This window comes from Odontesthes bonariensis, chromosome 11 (assembly GCF_027942865.1).
Source record: "Odontesthes bonariensis isolate fOdoBon6 chromosome 11, fOdoBon6.hap1, whole genome shotgun sequence".
In the NCBI taxonomy this organism is placed as follows: Eukaryota; Metazoa; Chordata; class Actinopteri; order Atheriniformes; family Atherinopsidae; genus Odontesthes; species Odontesthes bonariensis.
In genome coordinates, this window is record NC_134516.1 from 18,566,297 (window position 1) to 18,583,960 (window position 17,664).

At 44.3% G+C, this 17,664-nt stretch overlaps 1 protein-coding gene across 1 annotated transcript in view; it reads right to left on the reverse strand.

The window, feature by feature from the left end:
* Positions 1-419: 419 nt before the first annotated feature.
* mgat5 (alpha-1,6-mannosylglycoprotein 6-beta-N-acetylglucosaminyltransferase) overlaps positions 420-17,664 on the reverse strand; it is a 100,080-nt gene continuing 82,835 nt past the window's right edge. The window contains exons 12-17 of the mRNA XM_075477843.1: positions 12,270-12,419; positions 5,509-5,655; positions 5,314-5,430; positions 3,957-4,031; positions 2,037-2,194; positions 420-1,298 (exon numbers count right to left, since the gene is read on the reverse strand). Coding sequence (XP_075333958.1) covers positions 1,100-1,298; positions 2,037-2,194; positions 3,957-4,031; positions 5,314-5,430; positions 5,509-5,655; positions 12,270-12,419 — 846 coding nt within the window. The 3' untranslated portion in view covers positions 420-1,099. The remainder of the gene's footprint in view (positions 1,299-2,036; positions 2,195-3,956; positions 4,032-5,313; positions 5,431-5,508; positions 5,656-12,269; positions 12,420-17,664) is intronic.

Below are 17,664 nucleotides of genomic sequence, written 5' to 3' on the forward strand. Positions count from 1 at the left end.
ACTTTTACATAATTTTATAAAATAGTATATCATTTTAATATATTAAAATATATTATTTCATTATTATTAAACAATAATTTAACATTATTTATTAAAGTATAAAAAAATATTAAATAATAAATAAATAATAAAAAATGTATTAAATAATAAATTAAATTCGTATCACTGCGTTCTGTGTAGACCGAGCAGCAAACACCGAAACAGGCGCGGCTGGCGGCAGCAGGCAGTGATACGAAGGGAGAGAAAATAGGGCCAAGCGATTGTGAGGTCTGACTTTTTCCTGGATGAACGATTTTGTGATGCAAATGTATTACTCTTTTGAACGCATATTGTTTTGAGAAGCAAAACTCTTTATTTTTTAAGCCCCAGCCAACTAGCCGGACTACCTTCGTCAACACCAAAACGAGGCTGGAACTCTGCTCACAGGACGCAGCAGGGGGTAAGAAGATGTTCATAAATGATGTTGCTAATATGGGATGTCATACAACTTCATGTCAAAAGAGGTGAACTATCCCTTTAAGGGAGGTGGGAACCAAACGCTTAATCTGGGGGGGCGGCGTGTTTCAGGAAATGATAAAACTCCCAGAACAGAAATCTAGAGATTTAGTCGAGAGGAACAACATGGTTACAGTGTAAAACTGGATTCTTCTTCTTCATCTGTATGCGTGTAAAGTCCAGTGCGAACCTACCTAAAGAGTTAACAGTTTCAGATTGGAGCAGAAAGGGGTGGAGGTGGCGCTGGGAGGCGGCGTCGAAGGCTCCCTGCTCCTGAGAACCTGGAGATGGACAGGCAGTCACTGATATGTACAGTCCACCCAGGCGGCAGCTCAGAGCTCCACTGCTCTGATTCTTAAGTCCAACACTCCCTTTGCTGATTCAAGTAACGTCCCGCAGCTTCCTGGACTCACGGCGCCCCCTGCTGGTGAATCTGAGGGTTGACAGATGCAGCTTGGAGAAAATAAATATGAAGAATGTTTTTTTTTTTTCTGTCGCTGTGGGGTTTTGATTGAGATGTCCAGATGCGTCTCTCAAACACGCTTCCTTACTACCTGATGCTCCAACCCCCCCCCCCGCGCGCTCCGTCGGTGTGTCCCGGGTGCTATACGCAGTCTTTGCAGAGCGCCACCTGGCCCTTCATGTAGTCGCGGCAGGGGCAGATGCGCTGCAGCGACTGGTGGGCGCCCGCGCAGCTGAACAGCAGCAGGTCCGACTGGAAGATGCAGTGGTGGCGAGCTTCGCTGTAGGCCGGCACCACCGTGTCGGCGCTCGACTCCACCGTCTGACAGTCCACGCCAAACCTGACAAACACACACACACACACACACGTCTTCAGGTTTTGTTCTGCTTCTGTTTTCAAATGTAAACTAGAAAGCTTTACATACGTACTAGATCGACAGGGTGGACGTGTGTGCCAAGTTTCATGACCATGAGATGATGATGAGGCTTTGAAATCACAAACGCCATCACAAGATGTTCACCGCCTGGCCACGCCCACACCGTTCAGAGTTTGGAAAAGTTTCTCCACGATTCTTTCACCCCCGTGTCTTAATAGTAACCTGGCCACGTTTGGAACTGTTAGCATTAAATCTGTAGGACGAGTTCGATCATATGCAAGGCGTGGAATCGGTCAAAAATGGCCGCCTTCCTGTGGACATGGGACCATAGCGGCAAGAGACTTTTTTGTGCGTCTGGGCATGATGAATGAGTGTACCGGGAACCATTTTTAAGCATTATAGGGGGCGCTACAGAGCCAATGAGCGACTCCCAAAAATATAAAGTTTAGATACTTTCATGTCGTCGACTGGCAGGTGGCGCTCGCAAAATTTCATGAGTTTTCGAGCACCTTTTGCAAAGAATTCGGAAGAATAACTCTTACAGATACAAAAGGGTCCTTGCAGTTTAACTGCTCGGTCCCTAATAAGCTGAAAACAGTCCGAACAAAACTCAAACTTGTGTTGTGCTGCCTCCTGGTGGCCTCAAAACATTACTACAAGTGTGTGTGTGTGTGTGTGTGTGTGTGTTAACGTGTGTCCCACCTGGCCAGGTCCTTGTCCTTGTTCAGGTGCTGGAAGAACGAGGGCTCGCAGATCAGCTGCTCCTCCTGGCACACCTGCTTGCACGAGCGGCCCGGTTCGGCCAGCTTGACCTGCAGGGCGCTGAGGGGGGGCCACATAACCTGGCCGTGACAGAAGTCCTGACAACACAGCACCATGTGAGAACCACAGAAACGCTTTTTCATGTGCTGTAATTAAACATTTTGTCCACTTCTTGGTAACAGATCTTATATCGGTAGCAGAGAAGAAGAGACGGTGTGTTCACTGACCAGCTTTTTTTTTAAAAACCTGAACACCTTTAAGGCCTCTAACTTAGCCCACAGCTGGTTCAGTCTAATGGCAGACTGTGGCTGTGTTCCAAACCGCATACTACATACTTACATACTCATCAATCAGACAGTATGCAGAGCGTTTACCCACAATGCATTTCGCTCCTGCCCGAGCCGAAATCAGCCGGCCTGAAGCTGATTTCTCTTAAGCTCTAAACTCTGTAAACTTTAGCAACATTTGAAACATTTTCAGGCGAGAAAGTAGTCGTTTAGATCCCCAACGTGTTGAAAACCTGACAAAATACCGGCTATTTACAATTTTGTTCCCACGAATTCGGCGCTACTAAAGCTAGTCGTAGTGAGCAACACACTTCCGGTTATTTTCACAAAATAAAATACCTGTTGCCTTTTATCATAGGGAAAGCCATTACGATACAATTGGTGCTTTTGTTTTGAAAACAGGAAGTGAACCTACCCTCGTTGTAGCTAGCTTGAAACTGCCGTTTTGACAGGAAATGACGATCGGCGACGTTACGTTACGTTGCATCTTGGGTAGTTCGAGTATGAGTAGTAACCACAGTGCTTATATAAATGGAAAATAGCTGTATGATAAATGTGCACAAGCACTTAACATGCTTTAGGTGTGTTCTTGTTCTTGAACAAAAGGCACAACCACGTAAACGATGTGCTTTTTTTTTTTGTTTGCATATTGGCAGGTGGCAAAGCCCCACTTCTGTGTGAGCCCGGGGCAATTAATTGTAATTTGATAAGGAAAAGGGCAAATGCATCACATTGCATTGCATTCAGGGTAGCGGTTGCCATCTACAGTAGCTAAAGGCGGTAGCATGGTTGCCGCGTCTGTCACGGCGGTGGTGGACCGTGACGTCAAAATGACGTTTCAGGCATGGCGCTTGCCTTGAAAAGACGGCGCAGCGCGTTGTCGTGCACCAGTCGATTTTTGTAACTTGGCGGCGCCGAGCACAACGAACCGGATGGACCGATGTGAGACCAGGCTCAGTGAGGAGGTGCGTTTGTACAGGCAGCTGTACGAAACTGCAGTGAAACAGCACAGGGAGCACGTAAACTCCCCAAACTGGTGCACAGAGATGGGCAGAACTTTGGGGAAAGAGGGAGAGTTCTGTAAGAATGTGTGGAAGAAGCTACGGGACAGATACGTGAAGGCAAAGAAGAGGGCAGAGACTCTGTTGATGCCGGAGGCTTCAAACCTTTACCTCTATTGACTGAATTAAAAAATTAAAATGATCCGAAAACTGCAGCAGTATCATTAATTACAGTATTCTCGCCCTTGACAGCGCCATTGTTTTCTTCTCCACTTTCGTGGTTGTAGAGTGGCGGTAACCTTCACGTAGCAGCGCCACCTCTGTGACGGAGAAAATTGCAACTACTGGCGCGCAACGACTTGCGCCACTATATAGGGTCCTATGGCGGGCACGAACTCGTGACGTCATCAACACCGCTCGCGCGAGCAGACGCGGCAACCATGCTAGAGCCTTAAGAAGACGAGCTGCGGATGTATAGAAATAAGTTTATAAGTTATTAAGAGTAGTAGGAGTAGTAGGAGAAGTATGCAGTTTGGAACACAGCCTTTGCATCTTTTTAGGAGCTTAGCTACCTGGTTCTCAATGAAGGCGTTGACCCTCTGCAGCATCCCCTCACAGGTGAACTCGTAGGGCAGGTACGGCTCGATCTGATCACAAAACACAAGCCAGCGGGTGTCAGGAGGGAGCTGCTTTGGGCTCATAAAAGGCCTGTGAAGGCACAGCTTCTAGTTCACCTACAAAGAGTTTGTGTTTGTGTGTGTGATAAGTCATTCTGATGAAACATTAGCTCGCTGTGCGCTCCGTGTACCTCTGCCTCCTGAGTCTCCCCGACCTCTGCACACCCTGAGCTGCAGATAAAAACTTCAAGCAGGAGGACAAACAACTGGAGCCTTTGTTGTCCCACTTAGTGGCTCTCTGGGTCTTTGTGTGCCGGGAGGACGAGGCGAAGACGAGGGAGGGAGGGAGGGAGGCCAAGCTGGAGCCTGGTGGGCAGCGGCTCACCATTGATCACAAAGCATACGAGGCTCTGCAGGCTCGTCCACTGAACAAACCTTTGTTAGCGCAGCACCATATCACACAAGGTCCGGGCGCTGCATATTCATGGGTCCGGATGTGCTTCGATTCTTCTTCTCTTTGGCTTTTTAATGTCATCAGTTACTCTTTCTTTCTCACTCCACATCGTGAGATTATAAACTGTATTAATCCTTAAACATTCGATCAGGAGGATCTGACCTATTTTAGTTCCATTTTACATTTAATTCCTGCTCACGATGATCATTATGATTAATGCACGAGGAAAATGATCCAGTACTGCAACAAGTACTGTAAAAACGTCCCAATCCAGCCCTTTATTTCTTTATATATTTGCTTCCAAGCAGCCAGACTTTCCTGTATTCTTTTAAACTGGTTTAGATCAATAGTACTGCAGCTTTCTGAAGGTCTTTCAAAGTTTTATTTGGACATTTTCTGCTTTTTCACTCATTTTCAGTCCATTTTTAAAGAGGAAAGCCACTTAACTCTGACCTATGAATCATTAAAGCATGAAGAAAGGCTCCTAACTCAAGGCATGAACAGTGTTGTGTCCACACAGAACAGACAACTTAGCAAAGAAGCCATTTGAGGAAAGTTTATGCTTTTATACTGAAATAAAAAAAGGGTAAATTATGACTAAAAGTTGTTGTTTTGAAACAAAATTAAGGAAGTGAGTCAAATCTATTAGATGGAACAGATAAAGTAAATTAAATTAAAGGAGCAGAAGTGTCCGGATGTGCTTCGATTCTTCTTCTCTTTGGCTTTTTAATGTCACCAGTTACTCCCCATCGTGAGATTATAAACTGTATTTATCCTTAAACATTTGACAAAAACATTGGTATTTTAGTGAGAAAATAGCACAGTTTAGCTGTTTAATCATGGATTAAACGGCTTTACCTTCTGACTGAGGATGGAGCGGATGGCCTTCTCCACCTCTGCAGAGTCCTCGATGTCCACGGTCCACACGTGGGGCTGACCGACGTACACCTCTGCATACGGGTGCTGAGAGGTCAGCTGTGGACGGGAGAGCAGACGTGAGCAGAGCTACACATCCGGCATCACGTCTCAGACTCACCATCCTCCTCCTCTCACCTCTCTCAGAGTGGGTTTGCCCTTGAAGAATTCGGTGTTCTTGCTGCTCTTCGGAGGGTTGAATTTGGGGTTGAGGAAGGCACAGCCGTTGGCGATGGCCTCCAAGGGGGCGGGACCCTCGTACGGGAAGGATAGACCCACGAACAGCTGCAGCGGAGAGGGAAAACAACAACAAACGGGTCGATTAGTGTCTGTATTGTGGGTTTAAACTGCTATTTGAGGAATTTGTTGTCATTTCCAAATATGTTTCCGTCCCAGTCTGACATGTTGGCATCTTTGCTGAGGACCCTCGATTAAAATGGAGCCGACGCAGTTATTGTCGCCAAAAAAACCCCCACAATTTCAATAAAAAACTTTTACTTTCAGACTTTGTTTGGTTTTCCTTTGCTGGCAGTTAAATTAAACTAAAATTATATATAAAAATGTCAGAATATGATAATATTGTGTCAATAAAAATGATCATATCCTGATTTAAATTGTGATATCACAGTAAAATACTGCGATTTGATGCCACAATATCATGAATTAAAATGGTTTTGTGGTTTTATTAGATTAAAATCACAATATTATCAAAACATTTCATTATTTTAGTGTCAGTATATCACCACACTTCTAGTTTAAGACATTAAAAACATTAAAAAGCAGACTAAAGACACTAAAGAGTTGACTTATCCTGACAGTTTTGCTGGTGCATTATGAGAAGAGTCAACACCTCTCAGGCTGCCAACACATGTTCCAGCTCTGAAGGCAGGAGGGAGGCGGCCTGTCAGAATTTACTCTGCAGCCACTGAAATAACCAAAATAACAAAGACAAAAGAGGAGTTTGTTTGCTCATAGCAGCAGTTGCTTCTTATTCAAACACAACTTCTATGTCATCAGCAGAAAATAAAGCAGAGGCAACATGTTTTCTTCAGTAAAGTGAAGAATCTCCCTTCTGTCAATAACTCCCACAGATATTCTGCAGATGAGGATGTGAAAGCACTTTACAACCAAGTTGTGTAAATCTACCCGATCAGGAGGATCTGACCTATTTTAGTTCCATTTTACATTTAATTCCTGCTCACGATGATCATTATGATTAATGCATGAGGAAACTGATCCAGTACTGCAACAAGTACTGTAAAAACGTCCCAATCCAGCCCTTTATTTCTTTATATATTTGCTTCCAAGCAGCCAGACTTTCCTGTAATCTTCTAAACTGGTTTAGATCAATAGTTCTGCAGCTTTCTGAAGGTCTTTCAGAGTTTTTCTTTTGGACATTTTCTGCTTTTTCACTCATTTTCAGTCCATTTTTAAAGAGGAAAGCCACCAAACTCTGACCTTTGAATCATTTCTGGCACAAAATACGTTCATCTATTCACCGACAACAGACATTTTCTGCTTTTTTTACTCATTTTCAGAGGACTTGTGGTTTTTTTGTGTATGTTAAGACACTTAACTCTGACCTTTGATTCATTCAAGCATAAAAAAGGCTCCTAACTCAAGGGATGAACCAGTGTTGTGTCCACACAGAACAGACAACTCAGCAAAGAAGCCATTTTAAACTGGATCTTTAGGCACTTTGTTCCCAGCAGCCTGTCACAGAGACACATCATTTGTTCCCATTTCTTTAGCTTCATCTGTGAAAAACAGCAAAGATAACACAGTCTGACAGACAGAAAACAGGATTTCTGCAGCAACAAGGTGATTCCCAAAGAGCTGTTAGCTGAAAACTTGGCATATCTCAGCATGGTGTGCAGTGTGTCCTTAAAACATTTGAGGAAACTGGACCAGTGGAGGACAAAAGAAGAAGTGTCAGGCCTAAAGAACTATCTACAGCAGATGAACAGGATCTGAAAGTGATGTCCTTAAGAAAGAGGAAAAAATCCAGCAAAGCCCTGACACAGGAGCTGAGAGATGCATCTGGACCTTCAGCTGATCCATCTGCTGTTGGCCCAAGCCTCATCAGAAATGGGCTCCATGGAAGGGTGGCTGTCAGGAAGCCGTTCTTAAGGAAGGGAAACAGGGAGAAAAGGCTGAGCTGTGCCAAAGGACACAAGAAGTGGGCTGAAAATCAGTGGCAGCAGGTCTGATGGAGGGATGAATCCTCCCCAGAGCCCGGAGCTCAACATTACTGAAGCAGTGTGGGATCATGTTGGCAGAGAATGGAACAAAAGGCAGCCCACATCCAAAGAAGAGCTTTGGGATGTCCTTCAAGAAGCCTGGAGAACTATTCCTGAAGACTCCTTAAAGAAAGGACAGAAAGCTGGTCTGAGAGGGTTCAGGCTGAGTTGAAGGATAAAGGAGCTCAGAGCAGATATTCACATTAAAGCTGCTCAGAACTGAACAAACTCTATTTTTTACCTTTAATAAAGTGTATTTACATGTATGTTTGCACATGTTTCAATAAATCACTGCATTTATTTCCCTTTCTCTGGTAAAATATATAAAGAAATGAAGGGTAGATAAAGACTTCTTAACAGTCTAAATTTTGTACAGATTGGGAACTACGGCAGTTAGATGTCTGTTTCAGCATCTCACAGCCAGAAGCAGCTTGTCCACAGTTATGAGAGACTTTAAGGAGGGAGTTCTCAGTCAGTGGAGAACTAACAAACCGGCCGGCCACAATGGCCGCTCTGTGGGTTTGTATTAGCTTGTGCGTCTGCAGGACAAATACACTTTCTTTAACACACAAAGCAGCGTTGTACCATCAAGTATGTCTGCACCCGCATGACATTTTTAGCTCGTGGTCATTTCTATGAACAGCAGAGTTCTGCCACCAGGTGGCAGCAAAGCACGTGAATTCTGTGAGAAACAGTAACACATTTTATGGAGAGCGATGAGGTGGAGGAGGAGGAAGGAAGGGAGGGGACAAAGAGAAAAAGCTGTGAATCCATACAGACTGAAGGACTCAGAGGAGCAGTAAATGGATACCAGCCAGCATCTCTAATGTGGTTGGAATGGATTTTTTAAAAATTAAATCAATCGGAGGATGGCTTCGACCCAGATTCTCCTTATTAGCCTACATTCAAACAATTCTGCTTCTGCATGTAGACGAGAAGTCAGAGTGTAACGCATCAAATACACTCCGTCTGCACCACAATGCTCCGGATCAAAGCCTCTACCGGTTGGTATGCTTGAAGAATCTTCCTGCCTCTCAGTGTATCTATATTCTGCCCTCAGCCCTTTGTCACGTATGACCAAAATAGCAGCGACCAGGAGCATGAATCCACCTGTCAGCACATGTTTCGGCCCGCTTGTCCGACACGTTTCAGAAATGAGAAGCAGGCTGGCCTCCAAAGTCGAAGACAAACGCTGGTAACTTTGAGTTTTCAGGCAACAACTGAGAAGCTAAATGCTAAGCTAACTCCTGCTACAATATCAGACTTTCCCATGGTGATTATAGCATTCACGGTCACAGTAAAGTCATAATATCATCAGAAATACCTGGAAAAAAAACTCATTTTCCGCCTCCTTTTTCATTTGGTAGTCAAATTCAACTCAACAGTGCAGGTAAAGTAGCATAAAAGTTGTAAAGAACCCCTCGATTTACAATCAAATCATGCTATAAATGTCCTATCAACAGCTCAGTCTGACTATCAGCAACAGCAGCAGAGTGCAATTACATAATTAATTTAATTTTGTACTAAATTTCAGACATATGATGATGGTAAAAAACTGTAATAAACAAACTAATAGTCTGTAGTTGTACTAAAAGAATAATTTAATAATTTACCTAAATCTTAAAGAAGAGCAGATACTTTAAACAATAAAAAATAGTTTTAGCTTTTCATTTAAATATCTTTAGTTTTTTTCGGTTTAATCTAGAATAAGATACCAAATGTCGTGTTTAAACTCAACAGGATCTCATGGAAGTGTCCATAAATATCAGTTCTAATAAGACGGAGGATGTTTAAGTTGAGGCTAAAGGTTTCATCCCGAACATAATAACACAGGGTGTGACTGACACTTTTTAAGGTGGGAAAACAGACCGGACACCAACTCGACCAGTTGAGCTGCCTGGCGAACCAAATGTTTAAATTCTGGCTTAAAAAAAATACCTGAAAGACCTTTTTCTGTGTAAACAATGTGTAGAAAAGTGAATCTTCCGGTCATTCCGGTTGTTAAATGCTGTGAATAAGCTTTGCTTTACTCTGCTCTTGTTCCCTGTTTGCTAATTTCTTCTTCTGCTTGTTTAATTTGTAAAGTAAAACAAGTTCGGCGCACAGCAGTGGATCACGATTTGCATTTGCAGTAAAGTCTGCTGCCTCTCAGAGGAATTAAAGCCTGACTCGACACATCCAGGTGCTCAGTCAACTGACGACGACAAAAAGAAGGGATGCCTATGCAAATACTTCCAGAGAAGTCGATACCGAGAGCATCTAAAAGGGAGATAACTATCGGAGGGGATCTGCCACTTTATCCACATGTAAATTTAACCTGAGAAAAGGCGACAGCATCATGTAAATGATGCATTGCATGAGCCAGTGAGCTCATTCCACTGTATTCCAGCCACTAAGACTAACACGGACAATTGATTCGAAGCATGAAAAACATAATCTCACATGCAAAATTCATGGTTAATATATGAGCAAAGGAAGTACGAGATGGATTTGAGAGGCGAAGGTGGTGAAAATGAACGTTTACTTTGATCACCGACACCGTGTCAGAGTTTATTTCAGGACATTCGGTCAAGAGCAACGAGAATAATCAAATGTCCGACGTCAACAGCAGCTTCCACAGAAGCACATTCAGTGGGAGAATTTTTACTGTGCGCTCTGTCGATTGTTAAACCCCGTGAGGGTAATTAGTTCAGGCAGTCTGTTCGCAGGTACCAGTAAATGTTGTTTAAGCAGCAAGAGGACGAGTGCAGCAGAAATGTTGAGAATTTGTGGGGGCGTTGGCCGTTGCTTCCAACAGAACAGCAGAACATGCAAATACTGAGAACACATCAGAGCGCACCCTCTTTAAATGTAAAGATTTCAAGTTTAACGCATTAAGGTGGGATTTAAAAGGTCTCAAAATGAGGTACATTCAACTAAGTATGATAACCATGATCCAACAGCTCGTAGAACCTCCTTTAGTGGTTAAAACCAGCCCAGATCATCAGCCCTCCACCACCGTGCTTGACAGCTGGTGTGAGGTGTTTGTGCTGATATGCTGTGTTTGGTTTCCTCCAAACGTGCTGCTGTGCATTATGAGCAAACATCTCCACTTTGGTCTGGTCTGTCCAAAGGACATTGTTCCAGAAGTCTTGTGGTTTGTTCAGATGCAGCTTTGCAAACCTAAGCTGTGCTGCCATGTTCTTTTTAGAGAGAAGAGCCTTTCTCCTGCAGCCCTTCCACACAAGCCATACTTGTTCACTCTGTTTCTAACTGTGCTGTCATGACCTTTAACCTTTAACATGCTAACTGAGGCCTGCAGAGTCTGAGATGTAGCTCTTTGGTTTCTGACCTTGGGGTGACCTTTAACCTTTAACATGCTGACTGAGGCCTGCAGAGTCTGAGATGTAGCTCTTGGGTTTCTGACCTTGGGGTGACCTTTAACCTTTAACATGCTAACTGAGGCCTGCAGAGTCTGAGATGTAGCTCTTGGGTTTCTGACCTTGGGGTGACCTTTAACCTTTAACATGCTGACTGAGGCCTGCAGAGTCTGAGATGTAGCTCTTGGGTTTCTGACCTTGGGGTGACCTTTAACCTTTAACATGCTAACTGAGGCCTGCAGAGTCTGAGATGTAGCTCTTGGGTTTCTGACCTTGGGGTGACCTTTAACCTTTAACATGCTGACTGAGGCCTGCAGAGTCTGAGATGTAGCTCTTGGGTTTCTGACCTTGGGGTGACCTTTAACCTTTAACATGCTAACTGAGGCCCGCAGAGTCTGAGATGTAGCTCTTGGGTTTCTGACCTTGGGGTGACCTTGCTGGGACGTCCACTCCTGGGAAGATTGACAGCTGTCCTGAATGTTTTCCACTTGTGAATAATCTTTCTCTCTGTAGAACGATGGACTCCAGATGGTTTGGAAACGGCCTTATAACCCTTCTCGGGTTGAATGAACTTAGCTTTTCATACACTTCTTCTGCATTTCAGTTGTTGTTAAACAGTTTAATGTATCGTGTATAAGTTATATTTATCTAATTTAAATACATGGTGAGGAACAGATGTTTATATCGTTTTTAAGTCTTGATATTTAACACAGAGGAATTAACAGAGAACGTACTTTCTGTATAACACAGCTCAGATTCTCTCCCCTATGTGACAGCACCGTCTGGCACCAACTTTTCAGAGTCGTTTGCTTGTTGTCAGCTTTAAACAATAAGCTCTGATGCAGCTTTGCCTCCATGGATTCATACTTTCAGCTGCTCCGAACAGACCTGGAGCTCTTTCACAGCTGAAGCAACGCCGGGAGCCTCCTCGGGAGGAAAGCCGCATCAATCACAACGTATTTCTTTCTAAAAACAGTTCTGTACCATGATCCATGCTGTCCTGTGTCGTCTTTCCCTTTCCCCGCATTCTTCTCTGAAAGGATGAAGGCTAAAGCCAATGTTTGGGGACCATGTTACAGGTAACATTACAGCTCTATGTGGAAATAATGTGGATACTTTAAGAGTTTTGGCTCACGTCAGTTTGTTTGAGCTCTCATTTGTACATCCAAACATCATTTCAGTGGCTCTCCGGTAACATAAAGACGCCTTTTTATCCAATTCAAACAGCCATTATTTCCTCTGGCAGGACAAAGTCCTTCATCCTCACACTCATTTCCCCTGAAGCCTCATTTTTTCTCACCTTAGTTTCTCGCAGGAGGAACTGCAGATCCCGACCGCTCAGGATGCCGTGGTTCTTGACGTAGCTCGGGAGGTGCACGGTGCTGGTGCCGTGCACAGTGCCGTGCACCTCCATGTAGCTGTGGATGCTGTCGAGGTACTTCTTCTTGTCCTGGAACAAACAGACGGAGAAAAAACAATTGGAGTTTTTCATGTTTTTAAAATAATACATTTCTGGTTTTATCCAGAAAACATTCGGAAAGACATTTTTTTTTGGATCTGTAGCTTTGTCGAGTGTCCTTTTGTTGGAGCTACCTGACCGACCATCTGGCCACAGCTTAGAAATAGCATTAAAGAGGAGAATCAATGCACACAGCAGCCACTGTTATTTAACTCTACCTGATCAAGAACGCATTTAAGCTTTCAATGGGAAGCTGGCTGCTACCTTTGCACAGAAACTCATGTTTTATTTTATTTTTTTTAAATATTTTTTGGGGCTTTTTATGCCTTTATTGTATAGGACAGTGGAGAGAGACAGGAAGCAGGGGGCAGAGAGAGGGGGAATAACATGCAGCAAAGGGCCGTCCGATGCGGGATTCGAACCGGGGCCAGCTGCAGTGAGGACTATAGCCTCTGTACATGGGGAGTGTGTTCAGTCTGCTGTACCCACTACGCCACAGACCGCCCCAACAGAAACTCGTGTTTGGCCTTCTTTCATCCCGGGGAGGTGCGTTAAGGTCGATGCATTAAAAAAAAACAAAAAAATATCCATTGTCTTACTGCCGTGTTTCTCTGCGTCTTCTGTCGAGTTAAAAGTTCAGAATACTTTTCACTTTGTCCTCCATCCGTTTCACACTGAGCCAAAGTGGAGAAACTTTCAGGACAGCTGAGTGCTTTTAAGGCTGAATCCTTCGGGGAGGCAGTATAGATAAAAGCTGGCCATTTTCTCCTGATGACAGGAAGCCTCAAAGGTGCCCTCAGTCTCACACACACACTGAAATATTATTGATAAAAATAGTCCCAACACTCGAGGGGCAGTAAGGCCTCATTATTGTTTAAAGTGACTCGTTTCAAATTCGTGCGCACAACCCTGCAAACCGCCCTCCTCTTTTCTGTGCGTGTCGACTTCAGAGCTTTCCTTTTGAGGCTTAAATTTCAGGTAGCCGCTCGTCTGGGTCCCAGAAGGCCCGACTATCAGATGCCTCCATCCAGCCTGCTGTAACTAAAGCAGCCTGATGTGTGTTTGAAATGAAGCCCTAATTAGAAAGTGACATCACAATACGGTAATCTTTTTCGCTCAGGAGAACTGAGCTGTTAAAGGTTAAAGGTCATAACAGAACAGTTAGAAACAGACTGAACAAATATGGCTTGTTTGGAAGGGCTGCAGGAGAAAGCCTCTTCTCTCTAAAAAGAACATGGCAGCACAGCTTAGGTTTGCAAAGCTGGATCTGAACAAACCACAAGACTTCTGGAACAATGTCCTTTGGACAGACCAGACCAAAGTGGAGATGTTTGCGGCTAGCTTTAGTAGCGCCGAATTCGTCGGAACAAAATTGTAAATAGCCGGTATTTTGTCAGGTTTTCAACACATTGGGGATCTAAACGACTACTTTCTCGCCTGAAAATGTTTCAAATGTTGCTAAAGCTTACAGAGTTTAGAGCTTAAGCGAAATCAGCTTCAGGCCGGCTGATTTCGGCTCGGGCAGGAGCGAAATGCATTGTGGGTAAACGCTCTGCATACTGTCTGATCGATGAGTATGCAGGATGTAGTATGTGGTTTCGAACACAGTGTAATATGTCACGTTGTTGCTCATCTGAGGTTGAACTGATCTCATTTTAAAACCTGCCAAGTACCAGATGAGACAAAAAGCATTAAAACTGAAGCCTGACAGACTCTATTATACGAGTAAATCTAACCCGTAAACGTTCGATGGTTGTGGTTATCATCATGTCGACAACGACTGCAAAAAAGCACAATTAAAGGAAGACGAATTAAAAAGGCTGTCGGATGTTTGTGCGTTTCATTGTGACCGCTCCAGTAACCGTGACGATGTGCACGAGAGAAAACAACAACAGCAGCGGCCGACTGCTCGACCCTTCAGGGCAGGCGGCACACAAAGCTTTCCGGTCGGCTGGCAGATGCTTTCTGGAGCATGGCTGGATTACGGCTCACAACACACACAGATGCACTCAACTTGGGGGAAAAAAGGCAAGTGGGTTTTTCATGATAAAAAAAAAAAAACTGCACTTCAAGTAACAGCAAGACTATAACAGAACACGTTTCCTTTTTTGTCGCTCTGCTGTAATGCTGTTACCTTCAGTCATCGGCCTCATCTGTCAGCCAGGGCTCTGTATCACTGTCGGGCCAGAAGACTGATTACATTACAATGCAGCGCTGCCCTCGGATGTCCTCAGACGGCCCATGTGGGTTTCAGCGATCGTGCGTTCATGTGTGCTGGATGTGGATGTAACTCGGTATGCAAAGTGAAAGCAGGGAGCGGGTCGATGGCAGCAGCTTTGCACGGGAGTGCAAGCTGAGGGAGTTATAAAATGACTGCTTTAGCTGGTGAGCTTGATTGAAGCAGGAGGAGGAGGTGAGTTTTATGACCTTGTAAATCAGAGGGAATTTGTAAACTCTGGCTGGGCAAGGAAACAGGAGAGGTGGCGGCTGCGTTCTGTCAGCCAGAGGGGAGTGCTGAGGGATGAGCATCCTGAAACAGCCTCCGAAAAACTTCTGATTCAACTGCTATTTCATCTTCTTCTCCTCGCATTTTTTATAAATCAGCATGTAATCATTTACGGGCCGAGGTGTCAAAACGAGGTGTGCAGCACGTTTCTCCTGAAACAATCGACTGCTCTGCGAGCGCCGTACTCCCACGTTATCTTCTTCTGCTCCTTTTCTTCCCAGGCTTTGGAAATAAAATACTTATGAGTCCACTACAGTAACCTTCCAAGGCCGGAGGAGGTTTGCGCTCATCAGAATGCAGACAGGTGCGCTCGGTACACAAACCCGAAAGCTGCCTTGGACATCAAACAACGGAGGCGCCTCAGATCGTCTCCCATCTGAAACAACTTCCAACCAACAGGCGCCGAGGCCCAAAAACCTGCCAGTCCAAACTAAAATCAACTCTGGAGAAGCAGTAAAGGATCTTTTTCCCTTAGGACGGATACTCACACACACACTCCGACTCTTCAAAACTGTTAATCATCGTGTCTGCAGCCGTGTTAGCCAGGCAGGTTGTTTTATAGATGAGGAGGATGCATACTTTGAGAAACTGACATCTCAAGATCCTGATCCAGCCCTCATTTCTTTACATTTTCCTTCCCAGCATCCAGACTTTCTTCTCATCTCTTAAAAGTGATCTTGAGCAATAGTTCTTCAGGGTTTCTGAAGGTCTTTCAAAGTTTTTCTTTGGACACTTACGGCTTTTTCACCCATTTTCAGTCCAGTTCTTTGGTTTGTTGAGCCACATATATGAATCATTCAGGCATAAAAAATGCATCCAACTCAAGGGATGAACATAACAGACAACTTAGCAAAGTTTTAAATTGCATCTTTAGGCCCTTTAGTCCCAAAGACGCGTCATTTGCTTCCATTTCTTTAGTTTTATCTATGAAAAACACCAACAATAACACAGTTTGAGATAGAAAACAGTATTAAATCAACATTACTGAAGCAGTGTGGGATCATCTTGGCAGAGAATGGAACAAAAAGGCAGCCCACATCCAAAGAAGAGCTTTGGGTTGTCCTTCAAGAAGCCTGGAGAACTATTCCTGAAGACTCCTTAAAGAAAGGACAGGAAGCTTTGCACAGAATGGGTCTAAAATGGGCCTAAATCAACATAAATTCTCGTGATCCTTGTGGTCTTTTACATTTGGAAGGCAGAACATGCTGAAAACAACCAGCTCCAGCTCAACGAAACACCAGAAATCGTTTGTAAAGAAAATATCTTTACACCTCCGCTCACAGTGAGGAAATCCTCCCAGGAACACCGGTGCTTGGAGCGCAGTCAGGAAACATTGTTCTCCTTCGGCGCCCCACCACGCCCCATTAGACTGAATAGCCGATAATGGAGTTTGGTGTCCTGCCAGAGCATGTTTTTGATTGTGAGACAGCAGAGACGCTGCGATGGGACTGTGTTTGTGCGTGGAAGCCCAGAAAGAGTAAATAAAAAGCACACGAGCTGCAGCTGGAACATTCCTGCCCACCCCGGAGTGATGGAAACACCTGTATCTGTCACATGCTTCACTGGCTGCAATTAGAGGCTCGTAGAGAGAAGCTAATGGTGCCGGGGGGTATCATAACACCACTTACATACATTTAAACTGCTGCTTGGTGAGGCATGCAGTCAGGAAACCAGGAGCTACATGGACGGGTCTGTATTACTTACTCAAGGTTACCCCACTGAAGATATTATAATTCCTATTTCTGGCTATCGGGGGTTTGTTCCTCTCTTCATAAATGTGGATAAAGCTTTTTCTGCTTCTGTAAACGACTGTGGAAGCAAACGGCGTCGACATTAAACGTGCATTTCCACCTTCTGCTCCATAAAATCAAGTCTTACTTTGATTTATAACTCCACACGGTTCATTCATCACCAAGATTATCACACAGCTGACACTCAAGTGATTAATGTGGCTTTTCTTTAAAAAAAAAAAAAAAACATAGCAAACAAATATCTGAGCTACAAATAAATGGGATTACAAAATTCTGGAGGCGTCTTCAATGAACCATCTGTGGCAGGTTTTATATCTGCAATCAGACTTCTGACTGCGGTCCAGCTCTCCTAAAACGTCACATTCAGGTGTTTTCGACCCTTTGCTCTCGGGCCAGTTTAATGGCACAAGGATCAGTCAAGTGAGAGGAAAAGGTTTAATGTTCAACTCCACGATCCATCATAAACGTGGGATGAAACGCGCTGCTGTTTGTTTATGAGCCTGCAGGGGGGGAGACGTGGGAAGCACGCCCTCTCTGCTCTGCATATGCTGTGTGTGTGTTTGAGTGCGTCCGTGTACGCTCGGTGTGCTTCGTCTTTCTTCACCGTGTCCTCTGATCTGATGCCAAGAGCCTGCAGCCGTCCCCCGACTCATTCTCACCTTTCTCTGCACTCCGTTCTACGTCGACAAAAGCTTTTCTTTCACACTATAAAACAGACACAATGGGTGATGTGTTCAGCCCGAGCAAAAGCTGTAAATTAAGCTAACAAGCTAAGTTTTACAGCAGCTTTAAAATCTTTACTCTGGCTTCCAGTCGGTCACAGAATAGATTTTAAAAGCCTGCTGATGGTTTACATCTGTGATCTGTTCAGAGAATATAAACCCAGCAGAGCTCTTAGATCCAAGGACTCAGGTCAGCTGGTCCAGTCCAGAGTCCAGACTAAACATGGAGAAGCAGCATTTAGCTGTTATGCTGCTAA